The sequence below is a fragment of the Lepus europaeus genome, chromosome 3, assembly GCF_033115175.1.
Source record: "Lepus europaeus isolate LE1 chromosome 3, mLepTim1.pri, whole genome shotgun sequence".
Classification (NCBI taxonomy): Eukaryota; Metazoa; Chordata; class Mammalia; order Lagomorpha; family Leporidae; genus Lepus; species Lepus europaeus.
In genome coordinates this window covers 114142828-114159522 of record NC_084829.1, presented here as the reverse complement: position 1 = coordinate 114159522, position 16695 = coordinate 114142828, and the positions used below count along the sequence as shown (strand labels likewise).

General features: G+C 36.4%; 1 protein-coding gene across 1 annotated transcript in view; it reads left to right on the top strand.

Annotated features, from left to right (window-relative positions):
• Window positions 1-2811, top strand: part of FRK (fyn related Src family tyrosine kinase) — a 138206-nt gene extending 135395 nt beyond the window's left edge. The window contains exon 8 of the mRNA XM_062186641.1: window positions 124-2811. Coding sequence (XP_062042625.1) covers window positions 124-335 — 212 coding nt within the window. The 3' untranslated portion in view covers window positions 336-2811. The remainder of the gene's footprint in view (window positions 1-123) is intronic.
• Window positions 2812-16695: the final 13884 nt, after the last annotated feature.

Below are 16695 nucleotides of genomic sequence, written 5' to 3'. Positions count from 1 at the left end.
CATAGCTCTGCCAAAGAAATTGATGTGCTTTATAATCTAGAGTACTCATAGGAATCTATGAATTTAAGACTTTGATCTTTAACTTTTTTTCTTATTTTTGATTCAATTCTGTATTTTTTTTAGGCATGACAGGTGCTCAGGTAATCCAGTTGTTGAGTCAAAACTATAGACTCCCACAACCATCTAACTGTCCAGAGCAATTCTACAACATCATGTTGGAGTGCTGGAATGCAGAGCCAAAGGAACGACCAACATTTGAGACATTGCATTGGAAGCTTGAGGACTATTTTGAAACAGACTCTTCATATTCAGATACAAATAACTTCATAAGTTGAACATTGAAGAACATCAAATAATGAAGTAGTAAAAAATGGAATAATCAATTCAAGGAATACAATCTTATCAACCAAATACACAATCATTTATCTTGACATATTCAAGTGATAGGGTAAATTTTGGCTGTGTAACCTAAAAAAGGTTATGTGTGCATTTTATTGAGTGAACAACACTACTGGACAGTCTAATATATGATTTTATCACTGCCTAGTCAATCAATCAAACACACTAAACAAAGTTATTTTTCTTTTTAAGAGCTACTTCCACTTCTATTTATTGTTTGAAATGCTGGTCAAGTGAATCAACAGATGATAGTCGATTTTTACTCAGTGACTGTTGTTACATTTTCCTGTTTACTGATTAGAGTGGTTATTCATTATTCCTCGGATTGCTGAATCCCATCAGGCTGTTATTATGAAGGAATTTGATTGCTTTGCTGCACAGCAGGACCTGTGCTTTGAGGTTTTCTTTCTCTCTTTTAAAATATCCTGTAACTGCAATGATGGCAAAGTCATGTTAAATGACTTGATTGTACTTGAAGTAATTGCACATATTTTTCCTTTGAGTAAAAAAATGAAGCAGCTGTTGAGAAAAAGAATTAAAATCTCTCTCATTTTGTAGAAGGAAATGATGGAATTTTTCTATACCTCAGTATGTGTCATCTGAGAATCATCTACATTAGCTTTAATCTCTTAATGTTAAGAATTAGGTTGCAAAGCTGATGAGTTGTTTGGTACAGAAGTAAGTGAGAAATATTTATAGCCCACACAGTAAGGTATCAAGGTAGTTTAGGAAAATGAGAGGAGAGAAGTAGGATTATGATGGTGTAGAACTTTTGAGTACCTTTTTTTTTTAAAAAAATAAATACTTCTGGTTCATAAGCTAGATTTACAAATGGAATAAAACTCAGGTTAAGATCTATTTCAGGTCTAGAGGCTGCAAATAATGTCTGAATATGTTTATGAAATTATAGCTTTTTGTCTGGTGGGACAGGAGAGTTTCTCATATCTTCAATCTGCATCACCTTTGTAGCAATATTGCCATCTTCTTAAGCAATGGGTGCTTCAAATTCTCTGCTTCACTACGTGAACAGCAAGGCTTCTCCAAGGTGATGTCAAAATCAATAAAGATTCAAACACTTTTCTGATCTGCAGAAACATATATGAAAAAAAACATAAGAAAATAGGAAAATTTTGAGTTTATCTCTCAATTTTCCTCAAAAGGGAAAAGCATATCTAAAAAATTATAGGAACCCTAACAACTGGATTTAGCAATACATAAATTTGTGAACTCTTAACTGGGAGACAGGAAATAGAAATGGGTCCATGTACAATACCATTAGTAGTTTGATGATATGATTGAAGACCCAAGTCCTTTCCAGTTCTCACCTCTGCCATCAGCACTGGTCTCATGCTTATCCTCACAAATGGCTCTCAGTGGTAACTGGGGACCCTTGTTCTCTGTTCCACATTTGGCAGGAGAAAGTGGGACATCTCTTTTGCTAGCTTGCATATAAATCACTCTCATTTCTCTGCTCAGGCAAACATGGGTCATTCTAGGACCAATAATAGATTTAATATGCATGCTATATACTCTTTGTCTTAGGAAGTCTGCCACCCATGCTGGTCACTTTCCTCAGAGACAAGTTAGGAGATTTAGTTTATCTGAATAAAATTAGAGATTAAACACTGAATATGTATCCATTAAGGAGAAAATCCCCCTTGATGAATTAACTATTAGGATTCATGTATATTCACATGCATGATCTCATCTCTCCTTTGTCACTTATATGTGACATGTAGGTGCGTGCATATACATTCTGGCTTTTTGGGTGAACTTATACTAAGATTGGTCATATGAAGCTAAAGATATAGAACTCATAGAACAATTGATTCCTTTATAAGTAGAAAATATTTGTGAGATAAACTTAATACTAATGTTTTTAATCAGATGACTGAGTATAAGCCAACTTCAATTATTTATTTAAAGTCATTTAGGCTAGTGCAATCAAATATCAAGTTATAAATAGCCAATTAGTAAAAATTAAAAGAAAATTGTTCCTTTTTTGGAGTTCATTTCTTCAGGCTCAGTCCTATTTAGGCATATATAGAAATGAATAGAAATATTTCCATTTCGTTGTGAAAATTCAACTACTGTCTAGTCTGTCTTTTGTAGTAGCTAATAATAATAAATTTTTTAGTAAGAGCTGATTTTTGAAATATAAAATGAAGGTTATCTTTTTCTGTTTTAATACCACTTGAAACCTGTTTAACATACTGCATTTGATTCTTGGGGACATTTATGTTCAAGGCTCTGTCAAAGCCATTTATTATTCTTGTTTTTACCTGATGGATCATAGAGAAAAATAATGGATACAGTTACAAGAAGCAGTAATAGATTTTTTTAAAGCTGACATAAATTTCTCTCTCTGTATAGAATAAAAGGATCAAGAAAAGATAAGTTGAATTTTCCTTATATGAGCCAGCTCTTGTTAAATTTACCTCCCATAAATTGTGGCAAAGCACTTTTTATGTAATGTTTTATTTATGTAATTCAGTTATTTGGAGGTGGTGGCGAAAGATGTGAATACATCATTTCATGTGCTGTTTCAAATCTCTTTTGCAAAAATTGTTAAGAATTTTTGTAATAGGAAAATGCCAAAATTCCATTAAGCCCCTTTTGAGAAGGGAACGAAAGAACCAGATTTAAATTACCTAAGGTCAAAATAGCACAGGGTGGATTCCTAATAGTGGTGTATCCTGAATATTTTGTCTTCAAAAACGAAGGTATAGTCAAAGTGAGCAGAAATCTGCAAGCTGGGCTGTGGGAATGTACGGCCTCAACAGATGTCAGAGCACAATTCTGTGGGGAAATATCAAGCTGGGTCCACTTACAACTTCTACTCCCAACATGTTCTGCGTGGTGACCACATGGAGCCAGTGAACCATGAGGGTCCCAAACTCTTTCAACTCTCTGGTGGCCTAAAGTAAACCATTGCCCTTGGACGGATGCCTTACTCTCACTCAGCTGGCGCTTCCTGGAGGAAGCAGGGCCCAGCTGGTGTTCCAAGGCTTATCAAGCATATGCCATACCTGCCACCACGTTTTTCATGGTCCAGTTGAGCACGGATTTCTAGCTAAAAGGCCTTGCTGGTAGTGTTTTTGTGGCGGCAATATAGGTCCCTTTGTAAAACATGTTACATATGCTAGAATGGTGAGTATTTGGATACTTTATTCAAATTACAATATCATGATTTCTGATTGAAAAGGTCACTTTTAAAAAATTAAATAAAGTTGATGCAGCTGAGTATTGGAATTGCCAGTGGTCTCATCTAGAAATGTTCAGGTTCTTATATTTACCCCCTCCCACAATAAAAGAAAAAAGCTGAAGATTTTGGTGAAAAAATCCACAACTACTTTAAATCCACGACTCCAACAATATTTTAATTTTTATAGTATCATCTTTTCACTGACTACCTTGACAATTCTTCAGATTTTTCTTTTTTATAGTAAGGAAATGATGTTAGTAGAGTTTCAAATTATTTATTAAATTCATAAAGAAACTACAAAATAAAAATAGTATGTAAACTATGTATATCAGAGCCTTTAACAAGTTTAGATTCAGTCTGAATTCAAATAACATTATCTATATAGGGGTTATAAGATTAAGCTATATGGAAAAAGATGAACAATCATTTACATTACTCTTCTTGACTATCTAGTTAATTTATCCATTAGCTACCTAAAACAACAGACTTCAAAGTAACATCTTTTTTCTTCTCCTGGAAAATAATCAGCTCTTGCAAAAAATATAACCAATCTCAAACATGCCTTAAGTGTCTACCTAGGTTTATAATCATGTGGTAGATTCATGAAACCAAATGTTAGGAAAAAACAGTTGAAAACAACTAACACTGCACTGCTTGCAAGAGGTTAAATATTGTTTTGTAATATTTTTCTGATATATCACAATAGAGGCTCTGATTATAATGTTTGTGAATGACAAAACTTCTCAGTATCAACCAAGTTGTTTCATTTATATGGTCTACAAAATTTCAGGGTAAAATGACACTGTAGCTTTCAACCAGTTTTCAAAATTTACATTTAATTATGGAATCAGAAAATGGGAAATAAAACTGATTAGCCAAATTACTATATTTACAGGTACTACAAATTTTTGTCTTTTTAAAAACATACATATTTCTATATTGAAATCTTTTATATGTAATTGTGTAACTACATCTGAATGTATATGACATATGATTAATTATATCTATATATACATATAGATAGATAGATAGATAGATAGCAAGAAAGCTTTTTAAATACTTCCTTTTTTTTATAAATAGAGCCTGGGCTCTTTTATTTTTTATTTTTTTTGACAGGTAGAGATAGAGATAGTGAGAGAGAGAGAGACAGAGAATTAAAATACTTCCTTTAATTGTATCATAGGTTATTGCTGTTACTTACCTTGATTCAAAAAAAAAAAAACTCTTTAAATTTTCTCTTAATATTTCTTTTTTTAAAAACTTTTATTTAATAAATATAAATTTCCAAAGTACAGCTTCTGGATTACAGTGGCTTTTTCCCCCATAATCTCCCTCCCACCCACAACCATCCCATCTCCCGCTCCCTCTCCCATCCCATTCACATCAAGATTCATTTTCAATTATCTTTATATACAGAAGATCAATTTAGTATATACTAAGTAAAGATTTCAACAGTTTACACAGAAATACAAAGTGTAAAGTACTCTTTGAGTACTAGTTATACCATTAATTCACATAGTACAACACATTAAGGATAGATATCCTACATGGGGAGTCAGTGCACAGTGACTCCTGTTGTTGATTTAACAATTGACACTCTTGTTTATGGTGTCAGTAATCATCCTAGGCTCTTGTCATGAGTTGCCATGGCTATGGAAGCCTCTTGAGTTCACCAACTCTGATCTTATTTAGAAAAGGTCATAGCCAAAGTGGAAATTTTCTCCTCCCTTCAGAGAAAGGTACCTCCTTCTTTGATGGCCTGTTCTTTCTACTGGGATCTCACTCACAGAGATCTTTCATTTAGCTGTTGTTGTTTTTTGTTTTTTGTTTTTTGTTTTTTTTTGCCACAGTGTTTTGGCTTTCTATGCCTGAAATACTCTCATGGGCTTTTTAGCCAGATCCTAATGCCTTAAGGGCTGATTCTGAGGCCAGCATGCTGTTTAGGACATCTGCCATTCTATGAGTCTGCTGTGTATCCTGCTTCCCATGTTGGATCATTCTCTCCTTTTTAATTCTATCAGTTAGTATTAGCAGACACTAGTCTTGTTTATGTGATCCCTTTGACTCTTAGACCTATCAGTGTGATCAATTGTGAGCATAAATTGATCACTTGGACTAGTGAGATGGCATTGATACATGCCACCTTGATGGGATCGAATTGGAATCCCCTGGCACATTTCTAAGTCTACCATTTGGGGCAAGTCCAATTGAGCATGTTCTGGACTGTACATCTCCCCCCTCTCTTATTCCCACTCTTATATTTAACAGGGATTACTTAATATTTCTAAATTTGGATACTTTAAAATATTAAGGCAAAGATTTTCTTGAAAATATATTTTACCTGAACTGTTATATCTTTATTTTGATTGAATTCATTTATTTATAGTAATTACATCAAATTGATTATTTTTAACATGCCTTTTAAAAGTTGACTATTTCAGAAGTCAAGTGCTTGAGGGTCCACAACATAATTTTTATATATTTCAAAGTAACTAAAATTCTCTGCTGATTACAATAAAAAAGTTTCACTTGTATGATATAGGAGGTAAGCCTGTGAATCCAGGGAATATGAGCTTGTCTATACCACATACTCACTGCAGGTCAACTGCATCCTGTTACCTTCCTGAGAGACTGAGACTGATGGAAAATATACCAGCATTTTTCTCTTGGTTGCTCTGGCAATAGGCAAGATATCTCTGATGTATCTAATGTTGGCAGTTACAACTGATTTCCCCCTATGACTTAACATTATATGTAAGCTGCTACCCAGTATCCATTTTCCCACTCCTCCTCAGTGGAAGAACCAGCTGAAAGATCACATTCCCAGCAGCCTGGTTAGCAGCTCAAGATTGCCAAAGCAACATGAAAGAAAGTGAGCAGGACTTCTAGGAGAATTCCATGGGAAGGGGCAGAGAGCCTGCATGGTCATTTTTTTGTCTTTCCCTCTTTGTTATGTGTCAGACCTAGCACTCAGATTGAGAAGAAAACTTAAAGATGGAAATCACTTCCAAGTAGGACCTGGGTCCCTGAGAGGAAAGCGTCCAAGCCAGCCTTGGACTGCAGACCCCAGGGACTCTACTATAGGAAAGCAGAAGTGTTATGCTACAGAAGTATCTGTTACTTGCGGTCTATATCTAGAGATCAAAATGCACCGTTACTGATTGATAGATTGTCTATTTAAGAACTTCATCCTACCATGTATTGGAAGAAGTCTCAGTTGTTTATGGGCTCTTTCACCAAGTCCTACAAACTTATGATGTGTTAAGACATTGGCCCTGGTATGTATTTCCTGTCTATGTGACCATCTGCTGAGATCTTGTGCTCAGCTGTTTCTCATGTATTTCTAGATGTTCCCAGATGAAATAATGCTAAATGCTCCCACAGCCAGCAGCAGTTCTCCCTTACATCAGACCTTGTGTAAGGGAGTTCTCCTTCAGAAGGCACTGCTTCAGAAGGAAGATCTGGAATCTCCTGCTTTCAGACTGGGAGTCCATTCATTGTCCCTCCTTGTGTCTCAGAACAGGCTCTACCAACCTGTGTGTCACCTTGACTCCATTCCTCCCTGGGCCCTTGGACTCTTTAGACTTTTAGGGTGTGAGTTTGAGTGGAGTAGACCAAAAAAGTGATGACTGCATTTCAGAAGCTTTGGATCCTAAAACTCTAAAGACAAAAATTTGACTCATGTTTTCCTATTCTTGACTGTAATAACCCTCCTTTTAGATAATGAATGCCTCATGCTTTACTAGCCTGATGTAGGAGGACAAAGCACAGCAGAAAATACTTGAGAAACACATCAATGAATACCTTAAAACACTATCCTACTACGTAGGAAAACTAACATTAGGAAGTACTTAATTATGGATGTACTGAATATTATGGATGAGAAAGGTGGGGTTGCCAGAAGAGTGAATAACAAATACTACTAACTGGGGCTTGGGGATAAATGAAGCAGGTGATGTTTATCTATAGTCTGAAGAATGAAAAGGTAGTCATGGTGAAGACATACACCCTGCAAAGACAAATGGTGTGATACAGTTGAAAAAACGAAAGAAATCTAGTTTGATAAGAGTGTAGGAGTGAGGAGGAAAGGGCATGAGTTAGGGCGGACCACGCAAGTCTTATTCAGTCATGGAGGGTTGCATAGTTGTGGTTATAATTATAAATAATTCCACTGTTGAAACATTGAAATGTTGAAAACATTTAAATTGGTAACACAAGCTAATTTGAATTTTAAAAATGTTATTTTCAGGGACAGCACTATGGTGTAGTAGGCTAAGCCTCCACCTGTGGTGCAGCATTCCTTATGGGTGCCAGTTTGTTTCCTGGTGGCTGCTCCTCTTCTGATCCAGCTCTCTGCTTATGGCCTGGGAAAGCAGTGGAAGATGGTCCAAGTGCTTGAGCCCCTACACCCATGAGGAAGACCTGGAAGAATCTCCTGGCTCCTGGCTTTGGATTGGCCCAGCTGTAGCCAATACAGCCATTTGGGAAGTGAACCAACATATGCAAGTGCGCTCTCTCACTCTCTCTTTCTCCCTTTCTCTGTCTATAACTGTCTCTCAAATAAACAAAATCCTTAAAAATTATTTCCACTAATGTATGGCTTAGATAAGGACAAAAATGGCTATGGGGAAATAATTTGAATAAATTGGGTAAGAGATCATACTATAGTTGGTCAGATTAATGGATGACACGAGATACAGAAAACAATGAAAGCATGTGAGACATTTGGAGGTGGTGCCAACAGCACTACACAACTGTTTGGCTGTGAAGGATGGGAGCAATTAGGTATCAAGGATGACCCTGTGTGTCTTTCAAGCATGACTAAAACTTGTATGGAACAACAAAAAGTGATTAGTTTAAGATGTTGTGAAATATCCAGCTGTGATGAAGATTAAGGAGCTGAATATATGGACCTGGAATACAGAAGTGAGGTATGAAACCAATTGAGAAATAAGGAGGCACTGGCAAATAGGAGAGTTCAAATTTACATGGAAGGGAGAGGACCACTCATGGAGAGGGTGTAGAATGAGGAACAAAGAGGGCCCAGCATCAGTTCTTCAGGATTGGGCAATTGGGTTTAAGAGAAGCAGCAAGAAAAAGGAATCAGGAGAGTTGTGTTTTTTTTTTTTTTGTTGTTGTTGTTGTTTTTCTTTTCTTTTCTTTTTTTTTTTTTATCACAGACACAAAGCATTAAGCAGTGGCCAATTGTGTTGCATGTTAATGAAGAAATCAAGAGAGGTGGAAAGTTTCCATTAGCCTTTGGTAACATGGAGGTCCTTGGGAAAAACATTTTCAACCGAGAAGTGGGCTTAAAAGACAAGTTGCAGTGCAGAGAGATACACATGAGAGACAAGGGATTAGGAGCAATGCCTACTGCGTGGACAGTTTTTCTAAATAAGCTGCTGTGAATGGGGGTGGAGACATATATAGCAACTAACTGTAAACATGGAATTCAGAGGGGTGTGTGTGTGTATGTGTTTCTTAAAATTGGAGGGGGCATGTATTGTGGCACAAAAGATTAAGCTGATACTTGGGTTGCCTGTATCCTATACACACTGAGGGTTTGAATCCCGGCTGCTTTGCTTCTGACCCAGGTTCCTATTAATGCATCCTTGGAGACAGAGGATGATCGTACAAGTACGTGGGTCCTTGCCACCTATGAGGAAGACCATAATAGAGTTTGTGGCTCCTGGTATTAACGTGGTCCAGCCCTGGCTGTTGTGAACATTTAGGGAGTGTAGCAGTGTATGGTAGATCTCTCTCTCTCTCTCTGTGTTTGTCATTCTGCCTTCCAGGTACGTGAAAACAAATAAATATTACAAAGATAAAGATAGGAGGGACTAGATTTTGTTTGAATCCTTGAAGAATGTTTGTCAGAAGTTATTTCAGTTGGAATGAAGCACATACTATCATGTAGGAATGTTTTGTGGCAAATAAATCTGAAAGAATAACCATCTGCTGTCTTTCTCATTGAATTTGTATAGATTCCATAATATAGTTCTTATTTAAACTAAGTGTCTTTTCCTTAGGGGAATTTAAGCTTAGAATATAGTAAAATTATATGTTGAACTGATACACCTCTTATTCCAGGAATAATCATTTTCTTTGTTTTAGGGAAATTTTGTAGTGAATTTTTTAACCTGTTTCTCCAAATTGGTATACTTTGCTAATATTCTGTGAGCAGGTAGGTTGCTGTTCTTTAGAAATATATGTTTTGTCTAGATCACAGAAGCAGAAAAAAAGAGAAAAGTTCATGCAATTCCTAGTAAAATACCTATTTGTTTTTCTTGAATATGAGTGTTAGATCTAACTGTGCAAAATGAAACAGTTTGACTCATTGCAGATAAATTATGAAATCAATTTAAGAGTATGCTAAAATAGTGTCAGGGAGGTGATAAGAAACTTGAGTTTTAAAATCTTGGGAAGACATTTGAGCCACTGCAAAGAATATAATTATAAAAAAGAATAAAAGGGGGGAAAAAGGAAGATAAAAACAAATAGAGGCATGGCTATTTTAAGAAAATATATGGTCACAGTCTTTGGAGAAAGGTTTCTTTAGTAAATCAGCTTATGAATAATGCAGTAATATTATTATTTGGCTTTAAAATATCCTTGGTTCAAATCATAAGTTTTAGGACCTGAGTCAGACAAAAGTAATTTTGCAGTTAAATATTATTTGGGCCTTATCTATACCAATCTATTTTCAGAGAACTTTAGTAGTTATAGCGACCTTGGAGATCATTTAGTCAGACTATGAGAAGTGCTTCCTTACTTTTGGAATTAAACTCAGGAGCAAAAAATAAATAAGTAAAAAGCAACGGCCGGTGCCGCGGCTCAATAGGCTAATCCTCCGCCTTGTGGCGCCGGCACCCCAGGTTCTAGTCCAGGTCGGGGCGCCGGATTCTGTCCTGGTTGCCCCTCTTCCAGGCCAGCTCTCTGCTGTGGCCCGGGAGTGCAGTGGAGGATGGCCCAAGTGCTTGGGCCCTGCACCCGCATAGGAGACCAGGAGAAGCATCTGGCTCCTGGCTTCGGATCAGCGTGGTGCGCTGGCAGCCGCGCGCCAGCTGCAGAGGCCATTGTGGGGAGAACCAACGGAAAAGGAAGACCTTTCTCACTGTCTCTCTCACTGTCCACTCTGCCTGTCAAAAACAAACAAACAAACAAACAAAAAAAAAAAACAAAGGATATTTAGTCATTTGAGACTTATTTTCCATCAAATGAAACTGCTGCATGGCTTCTTTAAATCTTTGCAGAATTATTTGCAGATCTTGAAGAATAGATGTTGGTGAAAATAATGTCTTCTCAAGTTCATTGTCTTTTCCCTTTTTTTTAGAGAGAAACCTGTAATACTTAATTTAGAGAATAACAAAGATAAAATTCCATATTTCATTTTGTGAGTGTACAAATATTGTAAAATATGTGAGATGTGCAATGTTATGCAAATGAGAATGGTTGCCAACATAAAGTAATGCCAAAAATCAAAGAAGAAAAATTAATTTCAGGAGTTCTCAAGCTGACCAGCAGATGGGGGCCCAGATTACTGCCAAAGAGCTTATGATACACAGAAAAAAGGAAACAACATTAAAGTAATCCAACATGCTCATACAACATTCAGTCTGTGTAGAAAAGAGATACTGAAAGTGCCTATACGAAGGGCTGCAATGAAAAAATAGGTTACAGATTACAATACTGGTTTCTGTTTAGAGAAATGCAAAATTACATAGTTCATGTCGCATCAAACTTTAATAATCAAAACAATTTTGAGTGCTCACCAAAATGGAGTGAATAGCATATTGCTCTCATAAGTGCTACTGTTTTGATTTATAGATTCTAATATTTCACTCCTGTTTTTACATATGTTCTTGCGAAGCATACAGATTATCTGCTGGCACGCCTAATTATATTTAAAATGCACTAAAAAGCCTTTTGTGTATCTTTGCTCCTTCCTTGCTTATTCACTCATTCAATAAAGAATTATGAATAGATCGCTATGAAATTACTTTTAAAAATTACAGGTGTTTGGACTGTTATAATGAAAAAGTAAAACATTTTCCATACTAACTCACAAATCTGACAATTAATCATAGTTCAATTTTTTAACCATAGGGAGTTATTATTATACCATTGAAAAATTATACAGCTTTCTTCTCACCGTGCTTTAGAATTTTAGCTCAGGAAATAGTGAAAATTATATTTTGCTTGTGGTGTTAACTCTACTTAACTTGAAGCCTTAGAATAATTTTTAAAATTTTCTTCAGTAAATTATTAATGTATTTTCAGTGTAAAATTTAAATATTTTTAAATGTCAAATATTGATTTTGTGCTAACAGATTAAGTCTATCTAAATCACATTAGCACTGTTTGGTGGATCTGAAAACCAGTTGATCTACTGTTTGTTAGCTGTTCAATATTATGACTATGAATCAAACTGCTGAATAAAGAAGAATTATGTCCTTCAGGTTCATTGTATCCTGATAAACAAATTTCTCATGATAAAAAGGCCTGGAGAGACTCATGTACTTTTCCTGCATATGAGATGGAATTATATTTTCTCTTTCATTTTCTGACATTGACATGCCCAGTTGTCATCATAGTGAGAAGATTTTAAAAAAGGAAAGTACTACCTGGTTAATGCTGGAAAAAATATCAATGGCTGTTTGACTTTATATTTGTTGCTGTTTTTTCTGGGAGTAAAATGTATGAGAATATATGATATGTTAGTGTTTCAGACTGCTCCACTAAGAGAAAATTTTGCCTTTGGATCAAGCTCTTGATTTACCTTTAGAGCAAGCTTTCAGTAACGTTTTTACCACTGCTAAGCAGTTGCGGAGAAAGAAGAGGTGAGCAAAAAGGGAAAGTGGGAATGTTTTCTGTGGAATTAGGAGTATCCTGCTTTTTGACTCTCACTAGAGCCCTATTTGCCTTACTTCATGCTTCCTATATTTAGTGGAGAATAGGAATGAGATCACAGAGAAAAGAAAAAGAATGGGAACTAGGAAGAAGGAAAACTGTAGCCATGTAGAGAGATGGTATGCTAGTGAGAGAAAACCAGTTCTTTACTTGAGACTACAAAATTTATCTATTTTAGTCTTAGCCAGAGATTTACTGACAAATCTTTGCCAAATAAAATCACTTAATTTTATAAGCTTTTTTTTTTTTTTTTTGGCTCTTGGTAAAATGCTATTGTTAGTATTTATAAATCACAATGAGGGATTCATGTGTATAAAGTCATGAATATTTCATGACAATCTTGAGATATTTAGATCTAAGCATGCGTTATCAAATATAGTCAACTCTCAAATACTTTGCAGTGGGTTATATGTGGAGAATATAGTTCTGCACTGATAGCCCCTTGCTGAAGTATTTCTGAGCTATCTCCTTTCACAAGTTAGTCAGGGTGTAGTTAAGGAAAGCAATCTAAGTTAATGTTAGGGCAATAAATCTGCTGTAAAAGTTGAGGTGCAAAGAAATGGTTGAGTGCAAGTAGTGGAACTGCTTTGGGCATTCATTCAATCTCTAATCCAACCTTATTGAGCATCTGCTCTGTGTTAGGGACTGGGTTTAGGATTTAAGAATAAAAATATGAATAATAGAGGATGTCAGTATGGTTAAGTAGTAAGGGTCTGGAATTATCCATAGTGGATTTGAATTCTAAATTTCAACTGAAAATTTTTAGCTTTAGGTTTGTTACTTAATCTACCTGTTTTCTTATCAGGAATATTTTTTTTTTTCAAAGTCACAGACTTGTTTTGAGAATTAAATGAAAAAAAAAAAAAAAACCTCTTTGAGAAGTGTCTGGCACAGGGCTGTGCACTCCATACATGTCGGCTATAATCATTCAGTCTCTGTTTCCCAAGACTGTCACCTGTGAGGAATACAGATAAGAAGCCAATGACTAAAATGTAGTGTAGAAAATACTACAACCCAGACATGAGGTACAGGACACTTTGAAATCATATTGGAGTGTTGATCCAAGTTGGAAGAGAGTATTGACACTAGATTTTGAAGGGAATTATATGCCAAGTCAAGGACCTGATTCTAGCTTGAGAAAATATTGGTGCATACATATAGGCTTGTAGCCCGAGTTTCAGGTTCAGAATGCTTCTGCCTAATGAAAATCCTTTTAGAGTTTTCAGCATGCGACTTATCTCTAAGGACATCAAATAATCTTTTACATCTTATACATTTTTTAAAAAAGATTTATTTATTTATTTGAAAGGCAGAGTTACAGAGAGGCAGAGAAAGAGAGAGAGAGAGAGAGAGAGAGAGAGAGAGAGAGAGAGAGAGACCCTCCATCCACTAGATCACTCCCCAGATGGCTGCAACAGCCAGAGCTGGGCTGATCTGAAGCCAAAAACTTCTTCTGGGTCTCCCATGTGGGTGCAGAGTCCAGGGACTTGGACCATCCTCCTCTGCTTTCCCAGGCCACAGCAGAGAGCTGGATCAGAAGAGGAGCAGCCAGTTACAAACCAGTGCCCATATGGGATGACAGCACTGCAGACAGCAGCTTTACCCACTACACCACAGCACTGGCCCCTCACCTTAAGTCTTTGATCCCTTTAGTCTGCCAAGAGATTTTATTAATTCTTAGGGATCGCTTTGTCTTACGAAAATTTTAAAAGTTTTATGTTTAATCTATTTGTACCTACCTTAATTTGCCATATTTCTCAAATCACTATACTTGGTCTCTGTACTTTCTTTCCTTTTTTTAAAAAAAATTATTTATTTATTTGAAAGTCAGAGTTACACAGAGAGGAGAGGCAGAGAGGGAGAGAGAGAGAGAGAGAGAGAGAGAGAGAGAGAGATCTTCCATCCAATGGTTCACTCTTCAATTAGCCGCAATGGCCGGAGGTGTGCCCATCCGAAGCTGGGAACCAGGAGCTTCTTCTGGCTCTCCCCCATGGGTGCAGGGGCCTAAGGACTTCAGCCATCTTCTACTGATTTCCCAGACCATAGCAGAGGTCTGGATTAGAAGTGGAGCAGCTGGGTCTCGAACCAGCGCCCATATGGGATGCCGGCACTTCAGGCCATGGCGTTAACCTGCTGCACCACAACGTCAGCCCCTGTACTTTATTTCTATTTTTAAAATTTAGTATTTTTAGCGAATTTTTGGATTTTTTGTCTTCATTAAGTATGTTTGTTTGCCTCACATTTTCCCTCAAGTTTGGTATATATTATGGAATGGAAAGATCAATGTAGATGAACTGGTTCCAGGGTAGTAAATGTACATAGGGTGAGATTTGGTAGAGAGAACTTGATGTATGAGGTAGGAGGCCTGTTCCATTACTCTGGGAGCTCCCACTAGTTAATCACTTTGAGTTTCATTTTAAAAAGTTTCTAAAATATGGCTGTCACATGGAATAATGAATATGGAAATGCCTAGCACACAAAGGTTCTAAACGATCTCAGTTGACTCCAGTTCATATTCACAAACAGAAGCCCCTTACAATTTAACATGGTTGCCCTGACCTTGAAGGAATGGACCACACTTCACATATGAGCAACTCTTAGCTAAATTCCTGGCACAAGGTAGACAACCAGTACATGTTATTTGCATTAATAAATAAAATAGGGGAGAGAGGCAAACCTCTACAACTAAAATTACAGCTTCTCAATTTTCTCAGTAGAAAGCAATATAAATATTTTCCTAAGGAATTACTTAAAGTGATGTGGTTTGCTTAAACTCAGGTTACCTGGTGCCTAGTGGCCAAGTGGGATAACTTTCTGCTTCTGGTTTGGATATCCATGGGACTAGTGCCATGAATGAATATAAAGAATGCAGCCTGAAAGCCAGGTCAGAAGACCTTATCCATTCATCATCTATGTGCAACTCCAGTTCTGCTGAATATTTCCTTAAAACTTTTATACAGAGTAGCATGGAATAGAGTCCCTGAATCACTCATTAGACTACCTGCTTCCAGGATAAAGAAAAACAAATGTATTAAATCCATTCTCCCCTGGGGCTGAATTTTACAAGGATGCTTTATCTCCATTCCCTCTCTTAATGTGAAATCGAAGAAGAAATTACCTGGGGTTGGCATCACTACAGACTGACTTTAAGATGAAGATGGAACATCTCACTTACCTAAACTAGATGAAAGAAGAACTTTGGTTAGTCATAGTTTGCATCCATGCTAAGAATGAAAATTCATGATCTATGCTTAGTATATTTTGTAGAGCTTGTGGGTTAATATTTTGAGGAGACTTGAATGTCAGAACAGGAATTGCTCTATCAAATAGTAGACTGAGAATATTCTAAATTACAGGTTGGTTATGTAAGAGGAACTTTGTGACCATAAAGGAAATTTTCAAGTCTAACAAATTTATTGTTATAATCTTATTCAATTACCCTAAGGCTAAATTTTCATTCCACGTCCCAGGATGATTCACTAGTTAGTTCTTCTCTCCATTCTGAAGATAAATGTCATAGATCAAGCTAAAGTGACCACTCGTTCATTTTTATTCAGGCACTATTTATTGAGTGTTTATTATGTGCCAGGTGTTGTCTGAGCCCTTGGGAGAAGGGGACAAAAAAAGCAAGCCAAATCTACGCCCCACATTCTAAAGATGATTTAGAATTTAACCTTATACAGACCAAGCATTGCTGCCTGAATCCTATGGTTTCCATAGCACAAAAGGCAATATAATGAGGACATAAAGGTAAAATGGAGCTAAAGGACTTCTAGTTATGTAATCTTGAAAGTTCTAAAAGATTCTCTAATTGTCTACTCTCACTACTGCGTTGCTGAGCTCTTCCTTAAAGCAAATCCCAAGAGTTGGATGATTATTTTAAATCAGTCTCAATTTCCCCATATCTGGAAGACAGAGAACTATCTTTGTGAAAAATTATAAGATTTTTTAATGCCAGCAAATTTCTGAGATGTTTCATATAATGCATATATGAAATGATCTCAGGAACTAGATTTAAATGTGCTTGCAAAAAATGTAGTATTTCAAGCTTTGGGTTATTATCTTTTGTGTTTGGAGAGCTATGACAGGCTACTGTTGACAATCGTATGAAACTGCAAATCCTCTTGATACCTAAACAAGTATTTCACTCAGTTCCCATGTGAGGATTTTGTCAATTACAG